Source organism: Phodopus roborovskii, unplaced genomic scaffold (genome assembly GCF_943737965.1).
Source record: "Phodopus roborovskii unplaced genomic scaffold, PHOROB, whole genome shotgun sequence".
Lineage (NCBI taxonomy): Eukaryota > Metazoa > Chordata > Mammalia > Rodentia > Cricetidae > Phodopus > Phodopus roborovskii.
The window spans coordinates 18,503,737-18,531,518 of NW_026126541.1; the positions used below are offsets into that span (position 1 = coordinate 18,503,737).

A 27,782-nucleotide genomic window follows, 5' to 3' on the forward strand; every position below is an offset into this window, starting at 1 on the left:
GCTTCCCTACCCGTGTCACCAGAGAATCTTCTCTCTGTGTCCCAATGTGCTGGGCAGAGGAAGAGGTGACGGGAAGTGGTCTGCATGCTGGGCAGTGAGCGCATTCTTCAGTTCTCTGACCCCACATCCAAGCGCTGAGCAGTGTGTGAGGTGGGTGGGTGAGCCGACCATCTGCAGAATGGTTTCTGTGCCCTGGTGCCAGGCTGGGAGTGTGTACATAATTGCCCTGTAAAAGCATCGCTCTGTCAGAAACAGAACAATCTACCAAACGTCATTGTGCTAAAAGCCAATTTGCTGAAGGCAATTCGTGGAATGGCCGATTTGTCCAAAGATCGATTCATCAAACTGACTGGCTGTAACTCTGGGAGTCTCCTGCCACCCTCCCCCAGCATTGTCTCTGTCCCAGCTCTTGGTGTGTTTGGGCTGAGGTGAAACCTGACCCCAGCTTCCCACTGCAACTGCTGGGAGCCAGGGCAGGCAACCAGGAGTCCTTACACCACATGACCAGGGAAACAGCTCCCCTGAAGCTGAAGTCTTAAATACAAAGGTGTTGGTCCCTTGGCTGGCTGACCTGTAACTTGTCCTGTATCCTCTAGCTTTCTTTGGGGATACTGGTGAGGGTCTTGCTTAGACTGTGGAGGCCTGGGAGAATGCCAAGCTCAGTCTTGAAACCAGCTCACGCTTGGCCTCATTCAGGATATCCACTATCAGAAGCCCAGGGCCCAGGCAGAGCAGGTGGCTCTCCCCCTTTTTCTCAGACAGGGCCTTACTATGTAGCTTTGACTGCCTGGATCTCACTATATAGACCAGGCTGGCCTCTAACTCATAGAGATCCACCTGCTTCTGCCTCCCAAGTATTGGGGTCAAAGGTGTGCTCTACCATGCTTTGTCTGTGTTCTCTTATTTGACAGTTTTACCTTCTTCATTTTTTAATTGCTCTCTGATTGCAGCTCTCTTACTTTGTAACAGAGCCAGGAGCCACCTCCCGTCACATGGTGAGAAAGGCACTTAGACTTCTGCCTGCTGCTCCCGTCCCCACTCCCACCCTCCTGTCCCTTGTTTTTTTTCTGAAGTCCGTGTCCTCCAGTGTCATGTTCCCATCCTCCTGTGTGACTTGGAGGTCACATTCCTGGAGCCCAGCACAGTGCCTGTTTTTCAGGGAGCCATGGAACCCGACTGTAGAGTTTGACAGTAGAGACCGTAGGAAATGCAGTGTATTCATCCCCAGAGTCCAGCGCTACTTCCTAATTCAGCCTTTGCCTGTGTGCACACCTGCCCAAGTCCCTTGTGACTTTTGGTCATGACTGTTCCTTCAGTAGCCAGTTCTCCTCCAGCGGGAGAGCATCCCCAACCCTTACAGTTGTGAATACAGCCTCTCCAAATGCATCACCTTGAAAGACTTCCTTGCTCCTGGTCCCCAGGCCATGACACTGTCTCTGTTGAAAGTCTGCAAACAGCCGACACTAAGTCAGTATTTTCTTTGCCACTTTGAAAGCTTTGTATTGAAGTCTAAGGTGTACAGAGAGGAAAGTCCCAGCAGTGAACACCTTGGTGAATTTCCACAAAGCAAACATTCCAGTCAGCAGACCCAGGGAGATGAGGGAAACACCAGAGTACCCATCAGCCCCTTTTGCCTCCCTCTAGTTACTCATTTACAGTGCCCAAGGCTAGCAAGGACCAGCTTTGCTTCCTTTTGTCATTATATAAGTAGCACATGTGACAATCAGTCCCCCATCCCCAACCCAGTAGGAGAGGCATGTGATTAACCCTGCTGTCCACAGAAGCTGTCAAACTCAGAGAGGTTGAGTAACTTTCCCGCAGTCACATGCTGGGCACGGTGGCGTTGAGGCCAGTGTTGTCTGGCTAACCCTTGTGCTCCTCTGAATGCTGCTGTCTTCTCATGTATGGCCTCCTTCCCCCTCACCCTGTGGGTCTGGAACAGTCTGTTGAGGAATCTGAGACAGGGTTTGCCTCTGGGCACATGCTTGCCCAGAAGTGAGCAGAACACTGGGGATTTCCTAGGCACTCCACTGTGAGGAGGGCACTCCTGATAAAAAAAAAAAAAAAAAAAAAAAAAAGGACAGCTTTCCCCATCCTGGTGAACAGGTAGCCCTGTTCTGATGGTGATGCCTCACCTCTCCCCGCCATCTCATCATCCATTCTCATTGCCTGGCTCTCTATTCTCACCATATGGTTGGCACCCTAGCTCGCTACTTTTTGACAATCAACAGAATAAAAGGACAGAACAGTTCAATGTCCTGTGTGTCCTTCAGCTGAGTGGGACTATAATGTCAGATCCTCCTTGCCTTGGAGGCAAGTCAGCTTGTGAAAGAAGGCTGCTTTGTTGGGGGAATCTCTTCTGGGATATTAGTTTTGTGGGTCAATGTTCACAGCTGCATAGCAAACGAGCCAGTGTCAAGGCAGTATCACAGGGTAGTTTATGGTGTAGTTAGTCACTTAGTGCCTTTGTTTGGTGATGTTTTTAGTCTTATCCATGATGGTAGTGGTGGTGGTGATGGTGATGGTTATGATGGTGATGGTGATGATGGTGGTGATGGTGGTGGTGGTGATGATGGTGATGGTAGTGGTGATGATGGTGGTGATGGTGATGGTGGTGGTGGTGGTGATGATGGTGGTGATGGTGATGGTAGTGGTGATGGTGGTGGTGGTGGTGATGGTGAAGCCTGCATATAAAGCTGGTGGCTTCATGGTGGCTTGGAGGGAGGTGTCTGCTGATGCCAATGCCTGTGACCACAGACACTCAGAAAACAGAGGAGAACAAGAAGAAAGACTCAAGTCTATCACTGTGACGGTGATGTCCCAGGAGCTTGGCATCAGGAATCACCGGTGACAACATGTACTGTCCTGTAGGCTGGTGTTCTTTCCCATACAAGACCCAGTTCCTTGGTGAGCAGTGAGGGGCAGCCTGCTCCTCCAGACACCCTGTGGTGGGCTTGTGCTAAGCAGAGGTAGACAGTGTCTCCATGCCCCCAACCCCAGCTGTGATGCAAGAGTACCTGAAGTAGCTGGTTATCCCCACTTCCTGAATCTCTCTGGTTCCTGCATGCAGCCTATGCCTGAGAGGCCCAGTAGCTGCTTTCCTTTGTCCCCAACTAAAACATAGGTATCGGGTCCCTGCTGCTTTGAAGTAGGTACAGAGGCTGTAATAAGGTTTGCACTGGCGGGGGACATCACAGTGTTTAATACTTCTCTGTGTCAGATGTAGCCCTCCAATTTGAATATGCTCTAGTGTGCTGTAGACCTTGCTAAATGCAAAAAATCTTCCCATCCAGCAAAACAAAGGTGCTGGCCCAGGTACTGGGGCTGGCCCGATGAGCATATTGCTCTGAATTCCTCCTAGGCGGTCCCCTCCAGGTAACAGTATGAGATGGTGTTGTATACAGCACACTAGCCACCTGTGGCAGGCTGAGTGAGTGGTACACACCCATAGACACTGGGAACACCCTTGATTGGAGTTCAGCCCCAAACCAGTAGGAGGCCACCTGGATCCCTTGCTGATTGCCAAACCTCAGGCTCCGTGGTCCTATGGCAGAGCCACATATTCAGTGCTTTGGCTGAGCTCTCCTATGCCTCTGCTTCAACCACGATAACTACTCGTGCTTTCTAAAGAGGAAGCCCAGCTCAGTGAGCGTGTGGCTGACTTAGCTAGGCTCCAGGCCCAGGTGGGCAGCCTGGCAGTCTGCTGATAAGGAAGCCATGGATAAGGCACCCGGGGACACTGGGTTGTACCGAACTTCCCTGTGGCTTGAAAAGCCACAAAATAAAGAGCTTTGCAGTGGGGCAGAAGACCCATGTCGGAGCCCAGAGCCCAGCATGGCCTTGGCTGGTGCCCAATGCCCTGCCCCAGCTGGGCTTGTGCCTGCTGAGACCAGTTAGAGGTTAGAGCCTAAAGGGAATTAGCAGTGAGAACATGGAGGCCTGACCTTGGCTCTCCTGCCAGAGTGTGGGAGGGGCCTGGAATAGGCACTTGGGGAGAATGTCCGGGCTGGGCAGGAAGTGGCTGGGAGCCATATGCAATGGGGGTAACTGGGGATAGACACTTCCCTCCGAAGCCTTGGCCCTTGGGAATGGGGTACAGGCTAGGCAGGGCAATCTCTCTCTGCCTATAGGACACTCACCACACTCCTTAGGACAGACTTCTTTCTCTGGGGGCTCCCAGGATAGACCCTTACCTTCCTCAGTGGCTGCCCAGACCCCGTCTGGATGTGGGAAGCGAAGCACAGAGTCAAGATGACATCATCCACAATACCAGCTCCGTGTTTGGCGCTGCTCTGCCTTCTAGGGACCATCTGTATGACAGAGCGAGTACAAGAACCCCCCAAAGTGCTGGGGGCCCAGTAGTGCAGAGACTCCTATCTGATCCCAGTCTTTTCCTCCCTGGAGCAGCATCCTGTCCCGGCCCCTTGCTCTGGCAGGGGCATGCGGATGCCAGGGTGGGAGGCTGGTGTAATACAGTAGGCAGTGCACCAGCCCCCGGGTACGCTGGAAGCAAGGGAGGTGTCTGCCATTGGGAGATTATGTGGAGACGGGTAGTAATTAAACATCCATATGTCAATCAAATATGCTAAAAAAGGAAACGTGTGTGTGTGTGTGTGTGTGTGTGTGTCTGTGTGTGTGTCTGTGTGTGTAGGAGAAGGAACGGTTGGGAACTAGGGAAAAGCTAAAGGGTTTTCTAGGTGCAGGGTTGCCCAATACCTCATAATGCAGGTGGCCCAGTCAGGGCTTGCTGGTTGGCTCTGCACATCACCAGGACCAGGCTATGCACTGCTCTCCCCAGGCTTCCCTTGTTTCTTAGACACTCGTCTGGCCAGTCACCTCATTTTGAGGGTCCTGTGACCACCACGGAGGAAAGATGGGTGACCTGAGTTTGAGGATGACAGGAGGCTGAGGGCTGGGGCAAAGCCCAGGCTGTTCAGTGGGGATTCCCACACGGGCCATGGGCAAGCAGAAATGAGAAGCTTTAGCTCGGGGTGGAGTGGGGGATGCGTGCACATGCATGCATGTGTGATAAAGACAAGAAACGTGTCCCCCAGCAAGTCAAGTGCAGCCCAAAGTGAAATCCTCCTTGCTTAGAAGGTTGCAGCTGCGTATCACATCCAGGGAAGGCTTCTGGCGCACCCTAGTGGCCACTCTGGAAACAACTGTGAAGCCTGGGTGAAAAGAGGGACAGACAAAAGCCCGGTTTTCTGAATACTGATAAATGGAAATGAGCTTTAAATGTTAAACTGTGCAGTCACAGGATCTTCTCTAGGTCCTGCATGACAGACAACGCCTATTCTCCAAAGCCCTCTGGGTTCTACGGGCCCCTGGCTGGTGCTGGCAGAAGCAGCTGAACCCCTAAATCTTCCCGTTACTTCCTTTGGGGTCATCTCCCTTCATTCTCTCGAGACTTCCAAAGCTTGCCTGTTCCCGCTAGCCTTCATGCTGCCTCTTCTGGGTTTAAAACTGTTCCATTTGGCTTTTAAATAGGAGAGAGGCTTCCTGCAGTGCTCTGACTGGCCAGGGCTGGCCTGGGCTTCTCCAGTGGGTTACACCCCCAACCACTGCAAAGCTCTTGGGGTCCCACTCTATCGTCTCTGTACTCTGGGACCGTCATCCTCTCTGGCCCATCTTAGCAGGCTCGGATGTGACCCAGTTGGTCCAGGCTGTGCCAGGCCTTCCAGCGGCTCCTTGCCCTCGCTCCTTGATCAGGTTCTGGTATGAGTGCTTGCAGAATTGATTTCCTGAGACACCTTGACACAGGGTTGTGAGAAAAAACACTCAAAACCCATTTATTATCAGGATCCACTGTTGCCGCCAAGGCCATGCCGCCATTTTTCATAAAGACTCCTGGGAGAATTCTTGCCTCAGCTGAGCGCCCACACAGTGTACTCCTGACACTGGGACCCATTTAGATCTTGTGCGCTGCTGATCCCCCTTCTTTGGTCTCTTGAGCCCCTACTCTGCCCTGGCTGGTAGGCCTGTGAGTCACACTGCATATTCGGAGCCATTGATTTTTCTTCTCTTTGCTGAATCCTCCTGTCTGCCCCCTTGCTGGTTTGTAAATCTCCGCAAGCTACTGTAAAGCCTGCATGGAACAGGCCTGGGCCCAATCGATTGGCTAATCAATACAGAGAACAAACCTTCCTTGCAGGGCTGAGGGGAGGATTAAGTGGCTAATACACAGGAGGAACAGCCCAGGCTTCTCTCTCAGACTCTGCCTGGGGGAGAGCTGCCCTCTGTGCTATGCTCAGGGCCTTCCTGGGGTTGCGGCCTCCCTGTGTACCCCACATTCTGAAGGGCTCCACCTCTCTGCCTTTATCTTTTCTAAACAACAGGCTTTCTTAATCTCCCTGCCTCCCTGGAGTCAAAGATAGCTAGTAGTTCTGCTTTGCCTTCTTCCCACCTCCACAACGCCTCTATTAGCAGTGGTCCCCTCACCTCAGGGATGCAAAGGGCCCCAAAGCTAAGCCCTTCACTGATCATGTGTCTGAGTCTATTCAAGCTCCTGTAATGAAATACCACAGACCGAGTGGCTTATAAACAGGAGAAATTAATTTCTCCGGGTCCTCTGCAGCCAGACTCGAAATGTGGTATGTGAGGAGGACCTACTTTCTGATTCACAGAAACCACACATCACTGTGTCCTCTCACAGTGGCGGGGCAGACAAGCGTTTGCAGCATCTTTGTTCTTAAAATTTTCACATTGCATTCACTTATTTACTGGGGGGGGATGTTGGGGGTGAGGTGCGTGTGCCACAGAACACGGTGTGGAGGTCAGAAGACAACTTGCAGGAGTCCGTTCTCTCCATCCGCCATGCGAATCCCTATGACCGGGTTCCCGTGGTCACGTGCCTCACACCAATCCTGTTCCTAAGAGCCTGGCCCCAGTGTAGCCCCCTCCTGCAGTTCCACCTCCTGCCACCACCATTTCTGTAACTAGGCTCCAGCACAGGAATGGGTGGGGGTGAGCAACACTTAGGCTCAGCGTGTGTCTCTGAGCCTCACATGTGGAGGACCCCACTGGTGGGGTGCTTAGAGAGCATTTAGTCCAGCCCATGCAGCTCATACATAGGGGAAGGGGTGCAGGAACATCTCATATTGGCGCGCCCTGCCCTTCCTTTGCACAGGGTTCTCAGGGGTCCGCACCACCTGCGGGCACTCCTCTTGAGCGGCCCACTGATGGCTGTATCACCAGCTGCCTCAAAAACAAACCAACAAACAAAGACAAAACAGAGAGCTAGTGATTTGGGTTCAGCACTAGTTGGAGGTCTGGCCTGGGGTTCTCCTGCAGTTGCTGTGGTCAGGGGTAAGGGCACGGGGCCAGCGAGGGCTGCCTGGTGCCCTGGTCCGCGAGAGGTCCAGGCTGTCCTGTGCTGCGCTGTCTGCAGTGCCCCAGAGTAGACATGGAATCAGACCCAGCATAGTTCAAGAAGTGGGGGCAGGGCAGGGGTGCCACTGGGTCTGTCTTCTCCAGCAGCCACAGCTTCCTCACCAACAGAGCAGAGGGGAAGCCCAGAGCAACCGGGGGCCATGGAGAACGCCCTCCTATGCAGTTGGGGTGCAGCCAACCACGGGGGACCTGCTAGGGCTGATCACTGCTACTGGGAGCTCCTCTCTAACCATCCTCTGCCCAGAGGGGAGGTGGCTGGGGACAGAGTGCCTGTCAGGACAGAAAGCTCCTCTCTAGCTCCGCAGTTTGTTAATCAGACACAATTTACAGCATCAGGGGCCCAACCAGACACTAGAATGTCAGCACCAGGAGGCCACCGGCCTCTCTTCTCACCATGCCATCCCTGACTGGTACTTCTCTCTTTATGTTTGTCCCCCAGGGACCTGAGTGAGAACGCCCTCCAGGCTGTGCCCAGGAAGGCTTTCCGGGGAGCCACAGACCTCAAGAATCTGTGAGTAGAGGCCTGGGATGGCCGCCCTGGCCTATCCTCATCTGTACCACAAGTTCTAAGCCACCTTAGAGGGAATTGGCTGTGTCACCCCTTGCTTGCTTGTGATTCTGTGTGACAGCCGAGCATGTGCTCTGGGGACTGGGTTGGGGAGGGTATGAACCCCGGGGTGCCAGACCGTGTTCCCAGCCTCTGGTGCTCTCTCCAGTGCCCTCTGGCTCTTTGGGTGAAGAGCTGGGTTTAGTGATACTGCATACGCTGCCAAAGTCAGTTTGCATGGCTGAGCCTCCAATATTGTTCAAGATAACAATGCGCCCTCCACAAGCTTATTCTGAGATGTGGAAACGCGTGCACTCGGTGGAGCACTATTTAAATGCGATGGTTTATTAGTATTCAAATTTATTCTGGTCCAGGCTTACCACCTCCTGAGGTCTGGCTACAAACAGAAATGGCAAATGCCTGGCATGCTTGTCACACACACCCCTCCCATGCCTGTAGCAGACATTGGTAATCGATCACCACATTCTTTCCCACTGAACTCAGATCACAGCTTCCGTTCACTCTGAAAGCAGCACCCCAGGTATCCAGGGCTAGCCGATCTCACTTGGCATTCAGCGGAACTCTGGCTGCCAGCCCCAGAGAGTCTCTGGGTGACTCTCATTCGTCAGCTGCCAACACACTCTAGGTGGTCTCCAAAATGGGCGGGAAGGACGCCTGCTTCCAAAGGGGCATACAGGGCTGGGTAGAGGAGTGTCAATAGGACTTTTATTTCCATTTATTGTTTTAGCTGAAAGTGAGAAGAAATCAGCTTTTATTAATAGTTCTACTTTGACTGACACATGCAGAACAAATGATTGGCGCTATGAGTTTCTTCTTTTAAAACAGAGTGCTCTGTCAAGAAGTTCAGGCCCCTGTTGTGGGCAATGCTTCCTTCTTATAGGGTCTCCTCTGCTTTACAGACAGCTGGACAAGAACCAGATCAGCTGCATCGAGGAAGGGGCCTTCCGTGCCCTGCGGGGACTAGAGGTTCTGTAAGTACAACCCAGGCTGTGACTGGGAGGCCAAGCTCAGGGTCACACATTAGCGGCAGTGTAGGTCTACTGCCCAAAGTCCTCCCAGACAGGGGGGTGTGGCCACTTCCCGCCATGGAGGCTGAGAGGCCGCTCTTCTCCTCTGTGTGTAAGCTACCCTTTCTTCTGTGGCCTTTCCCAGCTGTCTCCCTGTCCTCCCCTAGGGTCTATGGTGTGACAAGAGTGTAGTCACACCTGCTCTGGGCTGTCCCCTCCCCCTTCACACCCAGAGCAGGGCTGATGCCCCTCTTGGTAAAATGTCACAGCTGGCATGAGAGCATCTATGTGAGCAGATGTGTCCCGTCTCCTCTACATCCTTGCGGGGCATTTACCATTGCTACATGGTCTGTCTGTCCCTTTCAGGACCCTGAACAACAACAACATAACCACCATCCCTGTGTCCAGCTTCAACCACATGCCCAAGCTTCGGACCTTGTGAGTCACCTGAGCAGTGGGAGGAGGGGCGTGGGTGTGGCTGCCCTCCACAGCCCGGGGGCCAGCCTGCCCTCCACAGCCCGGGGGCCGGCCTGCCCTCCACAGCCCGGGGGCCGGCCTGCCCTCCACAGCCTGGGCGGGGGTCAGCCAGGGTAGCTTGGGCTCTGAAACGTAAAGGCGCCCAGAGCCTCCTATGCTTGGTTTTTGCTTAGACAACAAGGGACTTGGTTGTGTCCCTGAAGTTGAGGTGGGTGGTCTGGGTAGGGGACCACGTGAACTCTGAGAGATGAAGCCAGGCCATACAGCAGGCTGGGAGAGAAGGGAGCCGGGAAGAGGTTTTTGCAGGCTGAGACTGAGGGAGGGAGGCTGGGGTAGGGAGGAGGCTACCCCTGGTGGAGCCGGTGCGGTCTGTTGCTGTGAGCTGCTGTCCTCCTGTAGCCGCCTGCACTCCAACCACCTGTTCTGTGACTGTCACCTGGCCTGGCTCTCACAGTGGCTGAGGCAGAGGCCCACCATCGGGCTCTTCACCCAGTGCTCCGGGCCTGCCAGCCTCCGGGGCCTCAATGTGGCAGAAGTGCAAAAGAGCGAGTTCAGCTGCTCAGGTGGGTGCTGCGACCTCAGCCCTCACCTGCTCACCTGCGTCTGCACCGCCTGTCCCGACTGTGGTTCCTCCCTCCCCATCCATTGTTTACAATGAGCACCTGTAACTACTCATCATTATCCACACTGGCTGCCCTCCCTCACCTCCTCTCTCTGCCTGTCTCCCCTGGCCAGTGTCATCTCCCCTCCTGCCTGTCTTTGTCCTTCTGTTATCACTCATCTCTTGGTTTCTGTTTTCTTTCTTGCTCCCTCTCCTCCCCCAGCCCTTCTGTTCCTCTGCTCTGTCCCCTTCTCTCCCAGTCTCCACCCCCCCCCCAGGCATCCCCCACGCCTTCTCCAGTTCCTTATGCCATTCGTTCTCGTTCTTTCCCTACCTCCTTTCCCCCACCAGAGTCACCCCCCTTACGGTGGCTTCACCGAAATCACATTAATAGCTTGCCCCCCTTGGCTTCAGTGAGGGAACACCAGAACTCTACCCTTATGTCCCACATAAAAACCTGTCTGAGGGTAGAGTTACTAGTGACGGTTTCCTCATAAAGTGGAATACTACTCAGCAATGGAAAAGGCTTAGTAAGCACGTAAGTATTCAGCAAGGTGAATCTTGGGGTTTTATAAATGGAAGAGACCCTCCCTTGTGATGGCATTTAGGTGAAGTTCTCAAACAAGGGCCACAGATCTTTGGTGCAGTATCTCAGGATAGCGATACCCTTAAGGAAGGGGCCGGAGGGACCTGTCTGGGTAGTGTTTCAACCAGCTGTGCATTTAAAATGGCAAGCTTCATGTAAGTGATATCACAGCACTTAAAATCGTGAACTCGACATCACACAGTGGGCTGCCCTGGCTTTGACACTTAGTCATTGAGCCGTGTGGATCTCTGCCATGTTAGCAATGTCGCGGGCACAGGCAATGATCAGATGCTCAAGCGTGTTGCAGTTCATGTGAGACTGCACGGACTGTGCTAATACGATGTGGTCACAGAGCCGGTGCTCAGTGAACCAAGCTCCTGAGGACATGGGGGTCCTGGCTCAGGAGGCTGAGTGGCTTGAAGTTTCAGAATTCTAGGATAGAAATTGCTAACATAGGAATCACCTTTGGGAGCAGGCATCTCTGCTCAGCTTGAGTTCAGAGAGTGCCAGAGGCCCCAGAGCACACCAGAGTATACTCTTATTCCTGCACCCTTAGGGAGCTCCTGTGACTGAGCCCCCTCCACTGACTGTGTGTGTGTGTCCCTGTCCTCAGCCAGCTGCAGATCTGGAGAGGCAGTGGCCGTGTAATAGTCTCTGACGCCACACCCACTGTCTCTGCAGGCCAGGGGGAGGCCTCACGAGTGCCCCCCTGCACCCTCTCTTCCGGCTCCTGCCCAGCCATGTGCACCTGCAGCAGTGGTATCGTGGACTGCCGTGGCAAAGGCCTCACTGCCATCCCTGCTAACCTGCCTGAGACCATGACGGAGATGTGAGTGCAGGGCTGAGAGGCTGCAGGACACAGCTTTTGCTGTTCGGGCAAGTTCAGTCCACCAGTGAAAAGCTGGCCCGCTGCCCCCCACCCCCCGGGCTTCCCCAGGTTTCTCAATGGCAAACGGAGAAAGCAGTGCCTTGAGCATGAGGTCTCTGTTCAAGGCTGGGAAGTCCCCAAATGCTGGGGGAGGGTATCCCTTTGAGGCCCACACCCAGCCCAGTTGGGTGAGGCTGCCAGAGTGGTTTTCTTAGGATAGCATCACCATTAGGCCCTTTCAACCACAGAAGGCCAGGATTCTGGGGCTAAAAACACAGCAGTATCCATCTACCTGCCAGACTTTAACCCCACAGGTGAAGGGCTGCAGGGGACAGTTGTTTGTTACTAAGGGGACCCTCAGCCTTCCCTCACCTTCCTCTCCCTGCAGCCGCCTGGAGCTGAATGGTATCAAATCCATCCCGCCAGGAGCCTTCTCTCCCTACAGAAAGCTGCGAAGGATGTGAGTGAAGTCTTTCCCCGAAATCTCCAGCTGGCAGGAAGAAGTGTCTGGGCCAGTCTTGTCTCCCAGCCTAGGGACAGACCTTGACTCAGCACCCTGCCTGGCCTTCCTGTATCAGGGCTGTTGTCTGGGATGTTGGGTGGCAGGATGGCTGTGAGTCCAAGCCTGGCCCATGCTTGCAGTTGCTTGTCATTCCATCCAGAAAGCCATTAGAGTAGTGAGAAGACCGCTGGGCCCAGGCAGAATGTCTTTTACTGAGCAGCAAGGACAGACAAAGAGCCTGTGGGTGTTTCCCTGGGTGGGTAGCCGGCCTTTCTATTTTCAGAGAAGCCCTGTGCCCTGTGTGGTTGGGGGGTAGAAGAGATCAGGCCTACAGCCTTAGGGTGCAGCCACCTTCCTGTTCCCTTTGCAGAGACCTGAGCAACAACCAGATTGCTGAGATCGCACCTGATGCCTTCCAGGGCCTCCGCTCCTTGAATTCTCTGTGAGTAGAGCACTGAGGTCTGCTGGGCTTGGTAGCTGGCCAGGCACCTCCTGGCTCAGAGTCCTGTGGTGCTCTCATGCACAGGGCAGCACTAACACATCTGGTGGCCTGGTGGCCTGGTGGCCTGGTGGCCTGGCCAGGGGAATGGATGGATACCTCCCTGCCCGGGAAGAAAGGAGATTGTGAGCATGCTGCTTCTATGCATGTCTTCTTTTGGAGTAAAGTGCCCATTAAGTTATAAAGTATGCAGTCCACACAGATGTGCAGTGCACAGTTCACACAGATGTTCGGTGCATAGTCCACACAGATGTGCAGTACACAATCCACACAGATATGCAGTATAGAACCTACACAGATGTGCAGTACATGATCCACACAGATGTGCAGTGCACAGCCCACACAGATGTGCAGAGCACAGCCCACACAGATATACAGAGCACAGCCCACACAGATATACAGAGCACAGCCCACACAGATATGCAGAGCACAGCCCACACAGATGTGTAGAGCACAGCCCACACAGATGTGCAGTACACAACCCATACAGATGTATAGTACACAACTCACACAGATGTGCAGTCCACAGTCCACACAGCTATTCAGTCCACAGCCCACACAGATGTGCACAGCCCACACAGATGTGCACAGCCTACACAGATGTGCATAGCCCACACAGATGTACAGTACATAGTCACATAGCTGTTTAGTGCATAGCCCACATGGCTATGCATAGCAGCCTGAGCGTGAGTCATTGTCACGGGCTGAGATGATCAGACCTTGTGTAGCCTGGCCTGTAGTGTTTTTTGTTTGTTTTTTCTCCTCTGAGGAATGACTATAGTTAACTTACATTGGACCAATACAGTTTGGAGGTGATAATAGTCCTTTGCAATGGATTCCTGTCACTCCCGGAGTCAAGGCCACTTTCCTGTTCTCTAAGAAATTGTATGCTGGGGTGGAACACATGGCCCTGTTGTCTATGCCTGCCCTGGCCTTGTCTTTGTGCCCACTTTCCCCCTCTGTTCCATCTTTGCCCTGCGGTTCCTGGCACAGCTCAGGGACAGACATCTGACCATGTCTTGAGTCTGGTGGTTGTCCTCCCCATTCAAGCCTTCTCTGTGCTCTATATGGACCCTCCCCCTTGCCTGCCCTCCTCTGGGAAGGCTCTTCAAGCCATATTTGAGGAGACAACACGCCTGCTTTTCACTCTGACTGATTGCCACACTGGGAACAAAATACACACTCTTAGCTCCTCCAACCCCTGCAGCCTTTCACTGTCTGCCTGAGTGCGTTCCTGTCTGCATGGTTTTTTTTTTTAATTCTGTGCTCCCCCTCCATCTCATTATACACAAGATTCATTCATGCTCAGTGTGGAAAGCTTTGCAAATATCAAAGTATAAAAATACACCGCGTGCAATCCTACCACCTATCTCACACGTGCCGTCTGCTCTTCTATTTTTTCCCTGTGTCTCTCTGAAAATGTGCTCATCCTTCCCGCCCAGAGACTCTCTCTCCTTCCGATCTGAGACTGAACGACTTTTTTGTGAGGTCCCTTGGAAAGGTACCTCTGCATACATCTGTGGAGTTCACTGAGAGCGGGTGTGAGTAGAGGGTTAGGCACAGCAACATTGCACCCAGCTGCCAAAATCTAGCCCTGTAGGAAGGGTGTCTTCCTGCCTCCTGGAGACGGGCCTCTTGAAGATTCGTTACTGCTATAGTAACCGTATGGGTGGAGAGGCCGCCTGTGGGCCTGCAGAGCCCTGCTGAGGCTTGGCAAAGCTGCCCTCTGACCCTCCCTCTCTGTTGCCTTTTCTCCAGGGTTCTCTATGGCAACAAGATCACAGATCTGCCCCGCGGTGTATTTGGAGGCCTGTACACCCTCCAGCTGCTGTAAGGAATGGTTCTGGGATGTCCTTGGGTCCACACCTCTGGCTTTCCAGAGACAAAAACCCCAGCTCCCTGCTCTGTGTGAAACCTGCTGTCTGATGATAACCTTAGCTTCTACCAGGAAGCTATGGGTCTGCTAATACAGCCCAAACGTTGGCCTGAGAGCACCCGAGGGTGCCAGGTCAGGTACAGAAGTGAGAAGTGAATGGCTCTTCAGGGACCCGTCCGAGAGAATTGTCCCTGGGTCCGCACTATTCCATCTCTCTTCAGTCATCAAGTTCTAGCCAGCAAACAGCCTTGTAGAATCTTTAACACTATGGCTTTTCCTGGGGACTTCAGTTGCTATCACACTTGGGGTGCAAGGCTCATCTGAGACAGGATGTAAAGACAGTCCGCCCCATAAAGCTTTGAGGCCAGATGGGGAAGCAGAGCTGGGCTTAGTACTGCTTGTTAAATATCACGGTCAGAGGCTCATGAGATGTGACCTGTGTTCTAGGGCTCTTGGGGACAGGGCTGTCTTTTACAGGGGCCCCAGGTCAGCTCTGCCTCCTGGAATCAAGAGAATTCAGGCCAGGAATCTAGACCTAGGTGATACTATATCAAAAACAGCCCTGTGTATGCATGGGGACCCTGCAGGATCATGGGACGAAGGAACCCCTCTGCTCCTGTGCTCTCTGCAGACAGAGAAGGAGAAAGCAGCTTGAGGTCACCAGTGTCCAGGGCCAGGATGGTGCCGGACATGCCACCCATCTTACCTCCTATCCTGTCTCTCTGCAGGCTTTTGAATGCCAACAAGATCAACTGCATCCGGCCCGACGCCTTCCAAGACCTGCAGAGCCTCTCTCTGCTCTCCTTGTATGATAACAAGATACAGAGTCTCACCAAGGGCACCTTCACCTCCCTACGAGCCATCCAGACACTGTGAGCACCTCTCTTCCTCTCCCCTACCCCCCCAGCAGAGGAGCTAGTGTACTTACAACCTTGGGGTCCAAGTAGGTGACTTCCCTGGGCTGCTGTGCACACTGAGGAGACTTCCCTCTGAGAAAACACACCCAGAGACTCTGGATAGATAGATGGCGTGGGTCACATCCCAGGGAGGAATCTTATTGGCTGGGTGACTCTGGGTCAAGTAAATTAGCTTCTCTGGGCCTTCCTTTTATCCATCCATAAAATGAGGACATCTTCATACAGTTGTTAGGAGATTAACAGATCTTTACATAATGATAAGCTCACAGAAATGCTGGCTAAATGCCAGCTAAAGTTTACTAATGTTTCCACATTGACAGCTCTGTGTTTTCAGGGATGGCATATTGTTTAATCAGCAATATGTTCTTCTTTTCTTGCTAGTTCATTAAGTAATAGCGCATCTGGAGAGCAGTAATACCAAGTCAGAAAGAAAATATAGCACTAAATATAATCATTAATTGTACTCCTTTGCCATGGAGAACTGCGCTCCCTTGCTGTGCTCTCTCACTGTAGACTATGGAAACTGTGTTCCCTCTCTGTGTGGAGCTGTGCTCCCTCACTGTGCTCCCTTGCTGTGCTCCCTCTCTGTGGAGAACTGTGCTCCCTCTCTGTGGAGAACTGTGCTCCCTCTCTGTGGAGAGCTGTGCTCCCTCACTGTGCTCCCTCACTGTGGGGAGCTGTGCTCCCTCTCTGTGGGGATCTGTGCTCCCTCTCTGTGGGGATCTGTGCTCCCTCTCTGTGGGGAGCTGTGCTCCCTCTCTGTGGAGAGCTGTGTTCCCTCACTGTGGAGAACTGTGCTCCCTCTCTGTGGAGAGCTGTGCTCCCTCACTGTGGGGAGCTGTGTTCCCTCTCTGTGGGGAGCTGTGTTCCCTCACTGTGGAGAACTGTGTTCCCTCTCTGTGGAGAGCTGTGCTCCCTCTCTGTGGAGAGCTGTGTTCCCTCACTGTGGAGAACTGTGCTCCCTCACTGTGGAGAGCTGTGCTCCCTCTCTGTGGAGAGCTGTGTTCCCTCACTGTGGAGAGCTGTGCTCCCTCTCTGTGGAGAGCTGTGCTCCCTCACTGTGGAGAGCTGTGCTCCCTCTCTGTGGAGAGCTGTGCTCCCTCACTGTGGAGAGCTGTGTTCCCTCTCTGTGGAGAGCTGTGCTCCCTCACTGTGGAGAGCTGTGCTCCCTCTCTGTGGAGAGCTGTGCTCCCTCTCTGTGGAGAGCTGTGCTCCCTCACTGTGGAGAGCTGTGCTCCCTCACTGTGGAGAGCTGTGTTCCCTCACTGTGGAGAACTGTGCTCCCTCACTGTGGAGAGCTGTGCTCCCTCTCTGTGGAGAGCTGTGCTCCCTCACTGTGGAGAGCTGTGCTCCCTCTCTGTGGAGAGCTGTGTTCCCTCTCTGTGGAGAGCTGTGTTCCCTCTCTGTGGAGAGCTGTGTTCCCTCTCTGTGGAGAGCTGTGTTCCCTCACTGTGGAGAGCTGTGCTCCCTCACTGTGGAGAGCTGTGCTCCCTCTCTGTGGAGAGCTGTGTTCCCTCACTGTGGAGAACTGTGCTCCCTCTCTGTGGAGAGCTGTGCTCCCTCACTGTGGAGAGCTGTGCTCCCTCTCTGTGGAGCGTTACAAGTATAAGCAGAAGCAGTACAGCAAAGTCCCAAACGGCTCATCACCAGCTTTTACTCCTACCTAGTCTTGCTCCTACCTCTCCTTTTCCACGACGCCCAAACTACTGGAAAGCAAATGCCAGCCATCATCTGTCCTCTCTGAAAGACAAAGATTCTTAAACCACGTAGCCATGAGGATTGGGCGGTGGGGTTATAGTTCTGGGTCAGAACGCTTTCCTCACATGCATGGGGCCTGGGTTCTACCTTCAGCGCCACAAAATGAACAAAACCTGCCAGACTGTTAATGTGTCTAAAAACTCAACAACTAATCCTTTCATATCATCAAACATTTAAGTTGGTGTTTGAACTTCTGCCGGTCTTGTATGTTAGACCATTTTTCATTCTGTGTTGGAATGAGGATTTGATGTGGCCTATGCAATGGGACTGATTTGCTCCTTAAGTCATTCTTCGTCTCTGGATGTGAGTACTTCCTTTTCTCCTTGATGAGGCAGATGCCTCACTTAAGCAACTGACTCTCCCTAGAGACTTCCTTCCAGCTGGCATTGCCTCCCGAAGTTTTCATTTCTCCCCCCAAAAGCGGGGACCAATACTTCAGCACACATCCCGCGGAAATAAGGTGTCCCCCATTGCCTTTTTTCCCTGTCATTCACTCATCGGTGACACTCCAGCATTTGCTCTGTCACACTGGAAAAAACCGGCATCTCCATGGGAGCATGCTGTGTATTCCCTTGCCTCTAGATGTCCTTCCTAATGCTGCTACCCTTTAATATAGTTGTGGTGACCTCCAACCATAAAAGTATTTTCATTGCTACTTCATAACTGTAATTTTGCCACTGCTGTGAATTAATGAATTGTAATGTAAATATCTGATATGCAGGCTATCTGATATGCAAGCCCTGTGAAAGAGTCAGTTTGACACCCCCGAAGGGGTCGTGACTCACAGGTTGAGAACAACTCAGTCTGGAGTATTGGATCTAGGAGCTTGGTCGGGTTCAGGTTTGATTGGCTGACTGACAGGTTGTTTCTTGGCAGCAGGACTTTGGAAGTATTAGATGTCTGTCTTATTGCTTTTTTTTTTTTTTAAATGAAACAACCATTGACCACTGTCCACCTGACTGTGCTTAGAATCACCATGGAAACATACCTCTAGCTGGTTCTGGAAGGTTTTTCCAGAAAGGTTTAATTGAGATGGGAAGCCCCACCCTGAATGTGGCTGACAATCATCTCTTTGCTTCTTTACTTCAGGTGACCCTGACTTTCTTTTGCTCTTTCTACTGTCATACTGTCCCACCAATGTGGATGCTGTCCTTTCTTAGACCCTTGGTGGTGGTAGAGGGGGGATGTCGGGTACTTTGTCGGAGCAGGAAGAAGAGCCACTCAGCGCAGTTAATGGATCAGGATGCTGAAGGGGTCATGCTGGGATCCAGCCTTTTACATTCTCTGCTGCTGCTGTGGTCAGTCATTAGTCAAGAGTTCTTAGGGCGTGGCTGGAGTACTTCCGCACACAGAGATGTTCACCCGGTGGCTGCTTAAATTCAGGCTCTCTGTCCCCTCCGCCCTACTCACTGGGGTCTGTCTGAAAGTGTTGGAAAGCCTGGGCACTAAGAGCACTGACTGACCGTTGATATCCTCGAGGGGCTTCTGTGATGGGGTGGTCCCTGCTGGTGCTGTGCAGGGTTAGACAACATCTGTGTCAGTCTGAACAGGTGGAGTTAAAGGTATGACACTCACTCTCTGGGGACTCTGCTCAGCAGCCGGTGACAGCTACGAGGACAAACTCATTAAGCTCACACATACACCTGCAAGCCTGGCTTCTGCTAATTATTTTACTTAACAGGCAGTGACAGGAATGACAGATTATGGGGGAGGATGGGTAAGATGGTTGTGCTCAGTAGCTGGCAGAGTCTCTGGCAGAAGCGTGCTAAGGAGGTGCATTGACTTGGATTGGCGCACAGGAAACCTGGGGTGGGCAGTGGGGTGGGCCGACTTATGCTCTTTGTATGCATTATCTTGCTCAATAACCGTGGCCTATCAGATGTATTTTTATTCATAAGGAAATTGAGATGGAGGAGGTCCTGAGGCCCCCATGAGGTGAAAAACAGCAGGCCCTATCGTTTAAAAATAGCATATCTCCCCACTTGTGCTTCTATAGAACAGACTCCAGTATGGCTGTAAAGCAAAGTTAGACTGCCATGAACACCTGCTCATATTGCAACAGAAGTATGAGAGCTACGGCCCATTCTCCTCCTCCCATAGGTGTGGGCCAGTCCAATACCTCGACCGAGTGCGGAAGTAGACCCACCATCCTGTGGGTTGCTTGATTCAGCCACAGCACCGAGATTGATAAGCTGCTAAGCGGCTGTACTGGCTTTGCTGCAGTCTGCTCCCGACCCATACAACGTCAGACAAACTATTATCCCAGCTGCTCACGAGGCTGATAACTGGAGACCAAGAGTTCAAACTCAGCTTGAGCAACAAATAGAGATGCTAACTCAAAATTCAAGCTAAGAAACTAAGATAGCTTCATTGAGATGTAACTTAAACACATGAGGTTTCTAAGTATGCAACTCAGTGACTCAGAAAATCCACAAAGTGTTCACAATCCAGTGTTGGAAAGTTTCCATCAGGTTCCCTGACCCCTTCTATCCATTCCCAGCCCAGACTGTCTTTCTCTGGCCATTTCACAGCAGGCCACCTTTCTTAACCAATTTCTTTCTTGTGGAGTAATGTTTGGGGGCGGGGCGTTATTTCATCCTTGATTTGACTCATAGGGAAACAGAGACAAAGGACTGTCTTTTGTTATCGACAGATAGTGAATGTTCCAGGGTATCAGAGTACCAGTCTTGTTCACCGACTGGGTCAAGGTGTATTTAGGTCCTTTCCCAGCAGCTTTTCCCAGAAGTTGCAGTCACAGTGAACATGGCCACTGCCCAAGCTGGCTTAGAGCCCTCCCCCCACCGCCCCACACATCACTATTTTCATTTCTCTGAGAGCCACTGGGTCAGAGTGAGTTTACTGTTAGTCAGGCTGAGCTGCCAGGGGGTCTCACAGTGGCTGTAGTATCACACACACACACACACACACACACACACACACACACACACCCCTAACTTACAGCAGTCCTCTGCTAACAAGTCCTTCCTGGAGATGCGCTGGCAGAGGGATGCACACTGATAATTCCCTGCACCACATTCCTCATAAGGCTAGCTCTGGTTGAGCCCCAGATGGTTATGAAACCTTGTCTACATATAGGTCAGCAGCCCTGGTCTCTGACAGCCCATTTGTCCCCTTGGACAGGCATCTGGCTCAGAACCCTTTCATCTGTGACTGTAACCTCAAGTGGCTGGCAGACTTCTTACGTACCAATCCCATTGAGACAAGCGGAGCCCGCTGTGCCAGCCCCCGGCGCCTTGCCAACAAGCGCATTGGGCAAATCAAAAGCAAGAAGTTCCGCTGCTCAGGTAAGGGCCACCTGTGTGTCTCCGGTGGGCTTGGGGAGCAGGAATGTATCCTGGTGGCCTTAACAAAGATGTCCTTGGATACTTTTGAGCCTGCTGGTTGCGAGGGTGGGGTGGGGCCTGCATTCAACTAGGATGGGAGGGTTCCTCTGCTTTGCCCCTCACTTTCCTGAGGGGTGGGAGACCTGCCCACCCCTCTGCTCCCAGGCCAGCTCTTCTGTGTGTCACTGTGTTCAAGGTCTAGGAAGCATCTCCATGAGGTCAGAGACTCCTCTAGGACTGAGATGGAGAAGCAGCCTCAGCAGAGGCAGTCCACTTGGCATCTGGCTGTGGGCAGTTTGGGTCAGCTTCTGAGCCTAGTTGCCTCAACCCTATCCATAGGTCAGCACAGTGCCTGCCTGTGTTGTGCAAGTGAAAGTTTCAGTTGACGGCAGGGCTGCTCAGCACTAACCCTGGGGCATGAGTGCTCTGTACACATAAAGATGGGCTGGGGAAAAGCAGTCCAATGCAAGGTCCAAGCTGCATGCCTGGGGTGCCTTCCATGGGGCACGGAGCTGACCTGGCTGCTTCTATATCTTGATGAATTTGCTTCTTTCCCCCAGCCAAAGAGCAGTACTTCATTCCAGGTAGGAGAGTGGGGGACCAAGACCAGCTGCGGGTGGGGGGTGGGGATGGTGGCAATAAGGGAAGGCTGTAGAGGCAGGGAGCTTGGGGGTCCCCAGATGCTTGGAGCCTACTCAGGCCCTCAGCCCCGCCACCCTCTCACTATAGGGACGGAGGATTACCACCTGAACAGCGAGTGTACCAGTGATGTGGCCTGTCCCCACAAGTGCCGTTGTGAGGCCAGTGTGGTGGAGTGTTCCAGCCTGAAGCTCTCCAAGATCCCTGAGCGCATCCCCCAGTCCACGGCTGAGCTGTGAGACCCTGAACTGCCCATTCTTCCCCGATCCCGGCACCCACTAACGCACCTGTGTCTGCTTAAGTCTCCTCTCCAAACCAGCTCTGTGTGGGAGATTGTGGGAGACACTGGCTGCAGCATGCCAGCAGACAGTTTTGGCAAGCTACAGCCCTCACCCATGACCCCTGCTCCTGCCTCCCTGCTTCCTAGATGAGTCTTTGCCATCTAGGACTCGTCATCAGCCTGAATCATGAATGGCTTTCCTTAGGGATGACTCTTTAGGGAGACAGGAATCCATTATCTCAAGATGAGGTTTAAGTCATTCCTTAACTACTGTTTTCCTTTATCTAAAAGTATGAATCTGTGTGCCTGTGTCTGCATTTGCAATGTTCTACACATATTTGTCTTTCATGTATGCAAATTTTCTTTTTCTTTTTCTTTTTTTCTTTTCTTTTCCTTTTTTACACTTGTTCACTGTGCCTTCATTACATGAGATTTTTTGTTTTATTTCGTTTTGGTTTGGTTTGGTTTGGTTTTTGGTTTTTTGAGACAGGGTTTCTCTATGTAACAGCTCTGGCTGTCCTGGAACTTGCTTTGTAGACCAGGCTGGCCTCAAACTCACAGAGATTCTCCTGCCTCTGCCTCCCAAGTGCTGGGATTAAAGGTGTGAGCTACCACCGCCCTGCTCCTTCATTATATTGTTAATATTAAAAAAACACCTCATCCACCACCATCCCTTTGTGCCCAGTGCCAGGTCCAGCTTTGCTTTGAAATGGGCTCGGTTGGTCTTTGCACCCTGTAATCTCAAAATGAAAAGCATGCTTAGGTCGACCCTATATGTGTGCATTTGTTCCATTCCTTGCCTTTTACAGACGGTTGAACAACAATGAGATTTCTATCCTAGAGGCCACGGGGCTGTTTAAGAAACTCTCACACCTGAAAAAAATGTGAGTTCTCCCATTGGCGGGAAGGTGTCCATCAAGATGTGGCATGCGATGTGGCGCACCCACTGGGGGCAGGGGTGGGGTCCTGTGTGTGCAGGTGATGGCTACAGTAAGGAGGGAGGGGCTCCTGTGTGCAGGGGGCTCACAAGTCTCCCCTGCCCCCTCTCCCAGTAACCTGAGCAACAACAAGGTGTCAGAGATTGAGGATGGGACGTTCGAGGGTGCTGCCTCCGTCAGTGAGCTGCACTTGACCGCCAACCAGCTGGAGTCCATCAGGAGCGGCATGTTCCGTGGTCTAGATGGCTTGCGGACCCTGTGAGTTGGGGAGCGAGGGGTACGAAGACAAGCCCCAGCGTGGGCCTGTGTTCTAAAGAGAAATGGCCCCTCCTAATATCATTGGCGGGAGAGTGGGGCCCCTGGCAAACCTGGCTGGTAGGACAGATATCCCGTGAGGCCCATTCTGTTGTTCTTGGGATGTGGGCTGGCCCCTGCTGAGGAGGGCAAGGGATTGGACCCCCATCAGTGTCCTGAGATCCAGATGACACATGCTACCACACAAGAGGGGTGGCTGGCTCTGAGGTGACCCTCGAGGTGGCTTGGTATGTGTAGATGTTAAAGCAGAGCTGTCCACCATCTCTAGAAACCCTGGGCTGTGTCTTGGAACCAGCCAGAGCACTCTGTGCCCTTGGGTACCCACCCAGATCTTATAGTCATCACCTGTAAGGAGTATGGGCTTTTCGCCCGCCGCCGCTGGTCTTGTCCTGCTGCCACGCCAGCCCCAAATAACACACAGAGACTCTGTATTAGATATTATACTGTTGGCCAGTTACTATTTTCTTATGGGCTAGCTCTGTCTTAAGTATTAACCCATTTGTGTTAATCTATGTATTTCCACGTGGTCTTCTTACGGGGAGTCGGCTGCTGCATACTGCTCTCTCCAGACTCTCCATCTTTGTCCCTCCTTCCTCCTTCCTATTTTCCTTTGTTTCCTAGTCCCTCCTATCTTCCTTTTCTATTGGCCAACAGTGCTTTATTATTAACCAGTATGAGAAACATATACAGAATGACATCTCCCATCATCTCCTCTTTTCTGTCTAAATAAAAAGAAGGGTTTTAACCTTAACATAGCAAAATATATTATACAACAGTTATCAAGTAAGAATCATACTTAACAATATTTAGTCCATTAACATTTAGCAAGATTTGAAGAAAATGTTTTATCATCTATTTTATCTTTGTGTGTCTAAAGTCTAAGTAACTTATCTTTAATCCTAACTAATGAAAACTATAACCATAACTATCTGTCTTTAACTCCTTTAAAGACCACAGAAGGATAATATATAAGCTCTAGAAATGACAGAGACAACTCATTGCCTGGTCACCCGAAGTTCTTTTGTAATCTTTCATCTTTAGCCCATAGGCCATAGTGTGTCTAGCAGACTCTTTAGCAACGCAGGAAACTTTAAACTGTCTTTTTGTATTGGCAGTTTATCAGTTACTTTTTTCTGTGTCCTGCATACTGTCTTGCAGACTCTTCCATGAAGCAGGAACTCTGTAGCAATGTCCATCTTGAATCAGCAGTCACTTTTCTGTGGGTCCTGTATGTTCAGTTTATACAGCATAAAGTCAAACAGTCCAGACAAGAGCAGTATCTTGTCCAAATGGCTAGTCTTGCCATATTGGAGGCAAACTCCATACGTGTTTCTTCGATGTCCATCTTCCTTTTTGACGCAGGTGGTGTTGCCAGGAGCATTTATGTCTCACTGTCACGAAAACCCTAAACCATTTTAAATGTCATATTTTGTAGGTCTTTGAAAGGTTTGAAGAATGTCTATCTATCTCAAATACATGTCTGTATATCTAGAAATCTTAACTAACTTAACTATAATATCTGACTATCATAGGTACTATCTATAATCTGTATTGAATTATACACTACATTTCTAAATGAGCTATATAAACACAATACCTAAACAAAAGGAGAAATATACATCTCACAAAATTGACATTAAATTGTATCAATAAATGAAAATCCATTCCAAAACAAAGTATCCATTTCTATATCATAATTCCCTTTTTTACCTTTAAAAAGATATTGGTTGTGATTATTAACCATTTATAACCATTTATAAGTCCATTTAAATGAAAACAAACATTTATAAACACTATTTGGGAATTTGGGCGTCGTTCTTTCCAAACTACTTCCTGCTGATAGGAGGCGCTGTCATGGGGATCCTAAGAAGATGCAGAAATCTTGGCTGTAGTCTGCGAGGCTGCTTTGTCCAAGCTGTTTTGAATGTTAGATCACCAGACCCTCCATCTTTGCCCCTCCTTCCTCCTTCCTATTTTCCCTTGTCTCCTAGTCCCTCCTATCTTCCTTTCCTATTGGCCAACAGTGCTTTATTATTAACCAGTATGAGAAACATATACAGAATGACATCTCCCATCAATCACCCATTCATGGCCACTGCAGGGAACTCCCTCCAGACAGCACTGGCTCTCCAGTGTCCAGTAGACAGGGCTACATTCCTGTTAGTCTCCACAGATGTCCCCTGTGCATGCTGTCCAACTCAGAGCCACCTGTGGCTGTGGGACACACTTCATTTTATAAACAACTGTGGATGGGCAGCGGCTGCCATTCTGGAGCCCTTGGAGCCACCTGCCTGGGTTTAAGTCCCAGGAATGCACGCAGCAGAGTTTGCTCTGTCTTCCAGTGTTTGTAACTTGTAAATAAATGCACGTGGGATGCCTGTGGCATTTTGTGAAGGGGGGAGGTCCAGTCGCACGCAGCACAGTCTTTCTTCGTGAGCCCAGCATGGCCATATTTCCAGTCTGCTCCTGTTTGGCTACCTCCTCCCTCTTACATAAGCCCAGTTCCTCTCAAGTCCTGGGGGAGATCAGCAGTCACTGTGTTCTTTCTGAGAGAAGAAGGACCTAGGAAGGGTCAGTGTGAGGACAGGAGCAGCAAAAACCCAGGAAGGACTGTGAAGCGTCCAGAGTTTCAGTACCACCCAGTGTCATTGGTGTTGGTAACTGCCCTTCTCATTTTTATCTACATATATCTCTGTACTTACAAACATATAACATACACATGTACATATATGTGCATATACACAGGTTACTATAGATAGACCTCTATAACCATCACCATGGTCTATGCCACAGACATATCAGTTTCTCCAAAAAGTATTACTGTCCTCTCTATTATTATTATTAGCACAATAAGAACATCTAATTGGCGGGGAGTGGGTGGCACACACCTTTCATCCCAGCACTCTGGAGGCAGAGACAGATGGATGCCTGTGAGTTTGAGGTCAGCCTGATCTACACAGTGAGTTGCAGGACAGCCAGGGATAAGCAGAGAAACCCTGTCTCAAAACAGAACCATCTGATCACGGGACAAGAGAACTAGCTCAGTGGTTAAAAGTACTTCTTGCTCTTGCAGAGGACCAGAGTTTGATTCCCAGCACCCATATGATAGCTCACAACCACCTGTAACTCCAGTTCTAGAGGATCCAGCACCCTCTTCTGGCCTCTGTGGGCGGTAACACACATATGGTACAGATAAATTCATGCAGGCGAACACACATACACATACTTATAAAAAAAGATTATCAAACATAAGATACAACTGCTGTCAGGCAGTGGTGGCACACACCTTTAATCCCAGCACTCAGGAGGCAGAGGCAGGCAGAGAAATCTCTGTGAGTTTGAGGCCAGCCTGGTCTACAGAGAGAGTGCCAGGATAGGCTCCAAAGCTACTCAGAAAAACCCTGTCTCTAAAAACAAAAACAAAAACAAAACAAAACAAAACAAAAAAAGTTACAACTCCTTAGTAAAATTTTAAGTACATTTTAAAGTACATATATGGTACTGTTTGCTAATGGCACTGTACTGTGCTGGAATTTTTAGGCACTATTTTGTATAACTGAATATATATCACAATGTATAACATGTATACATATGTATGTTTATATGTAAATGTGTGTGTGTGTGTGTGTGTGTGTGTGTGTGTGATTTTCCTCTTCTTCCTAAGCAGGGTCTCCCCATATAACAGGGGATTTGTGACCCTTTTGCCTCAGTCTCCCACATTCTGTGATTATAGGCTTGTATCACCATATCCAGCTCCCAGACAGATTTCAATAGAACCCTATAATAAATTGTGTTTAGTAGCCTTCTTTTTCCTTCAATATGAACCCTTTCATATAGCACAATTTCTTATTTTTAATTTAAACTTGAAACAAGCTTGTTTTACATGTCAATCCAGTTCCCTCGCCCTCCCCTCCTCCCCTATCACCCCCACCAAATTTCATTCCATCCCCTTTCTGTTCCCCAGGGAGGGTGATGCTTCCAAGGGGGATCTTTAGCAGGGCCAGCTGTGGTTATCCATGGGCCGCAGGGGCCCTAGCTCGTGTCAGTCTGAAGAGATGGCCCAGGGCTAGGAGACACCCTCTCATAGCAGTTTGAAAGCCACCAATGGGTTTTAAGGTAGACAGTAGCTTCCAAACTGCTGAGGTGGACTGTAGTGGGTCACGGATGTGCTCTCCTCGCTGTCGTGGGTCACGGATGTGTTCTTGCTGTAGTGGTCACTGATGTGCTTTCCTCCTCCCTCGTCACCCCCACCCTAGGATGCTGAGGAACAACCGCATCAGCTGCATCCACAATGACAGCTTCACAGGACTGCGCAATGTGCGGCTCCTGTCACTTTACGACAACCACATCACCACCATCTCCCCTGGAGCCTTCGATACCCTTCAGGCTCTGTCCACACTGTAAGTCTCAGCCTTGGAGGTCAGGCAGGTGGGTGGGTCAGGCTGGGGGAACCGCCTACCGTCCTGGGTGGGGGGCTTCTCGGGTCTTACTTTTGGAGACTCCTTCAGGGCAGTCATGGGTCCTTCTGGTTCCTTCCACTGCTAGTTCTGTCTCTGGTCACCTAGGAGATTAGTAGCTATGTATGCAGGAGCATCAGATGGCTGGGTGGCCGGGAGAGCCCTGCCTGGTTCAGAGATTGGCAAAGTGCCTTCATGACCACATTCCCCCCCCCAGAAACCTCCTGGCCAACCCATTCAACTGCAACTGCCAGCTAGCCTGGCTGGGTGACTGGCTTCGGAAGAGGAAGATTGTGACAGGGAACCCACGCTGCCAGAACCCAGACTTCCTGAGGCAGATTCCCCTGCAGGATGTGGCCTTCCCTGACTTCAGGTGTGAGGAAGGTAACTTGTGGGCCTTGCAGCAGGGAGAGAATGGGGCTGGCCAGAGGTGCTGGGCAGGCAGCTCCCTACTGGCCCTTGGAGAGGGGATAGGAGACATGTTTGCCTGGAGCTGCCTCTGTGCAGTCAAATAAAACAAAAGTCGGGGGCGGGGAGGGGATACATGGATAGAAGGAAATAAACGTGATTTCTTATCCTATCACACAAAGAGAAATATAGTAATTCCTCAGTATTTTTTTTTAACCTATGGAAATGTGTTTAACTCAGAGAACAGCTCCATGGTCTGGGGGGCTGCCATGTCTTCCACGGTAGGAATCCCCACTTGCAGGGGGCTTGGTCATCATAACTCCTAGTCTCTGTCATGCGCACAATTGTCT

At 51.2% G+C, this 27,782-nt stretch overlaps 1 protein-coding gene across 1 annotated transcript in view; it reads left to right on the forward strand.

Moving 5' to 3' along the window:
- Positions 1–27,782, forward strand: part of Slit1 (slit guidance ligand 1) — a 140,958-nt gene that overhangs the window by 80,735 nt on the left and 32,441 nt on the right. The window contains exons 5-20 of the mRNA XM_051199724.1: positions 7,832–7,903; positions 8,860–8,931; positions 9,334–9,405; positions 9,844–10,007; positions 11,313–11,460; positions 11,888–11,959; positions 12,372–12,443; positions 14,259–14,330; positions 15,105–15,248; positions 20,193–20,356; positions 20,956–20,979; positions 21,125–21,269; positions 22,124–22,198; positions 22,367–22,510; positions 26,824–26,967; positions 27,242–27,408. Coding sequence (XP_051055681.1) covers positions 7,832–7,903; positions 8,860–8,931; positions 9,334–9,405; positions 9,844–10,007; positions 11,313–11,460; positions 11,888–11,959; positions 12,372–12,443; positions 14,259–14,330; positions 15,105–15,248; positions 20,193–20,356; positions 20,956–20,979; positions 21,125–21,269; positions 22,124–22,198; positions 22,367–22,510; positions 26,824–26,967; positions 27,242–27,408 — 1,751 coding nt within the window. The remainder of the gene's footprint in view (positions 1–7,831; positions 7,904–8,859; positions 8,932–9,333; positions 9,406–9,843; positions 10,008–11,312; positions 11,461–11,887; positions 11,960–12,371; positions 12,444–14,258; positions 14,331–15,104; positions 15,249–20,192; positions 20,357–20,955; positions 20,980–21,124; positions 21,270–22,123; positions 22,199–22,366; positions 22,511–26,823; positions 26,968–27,241; positions 27,409–27,782) is intronic.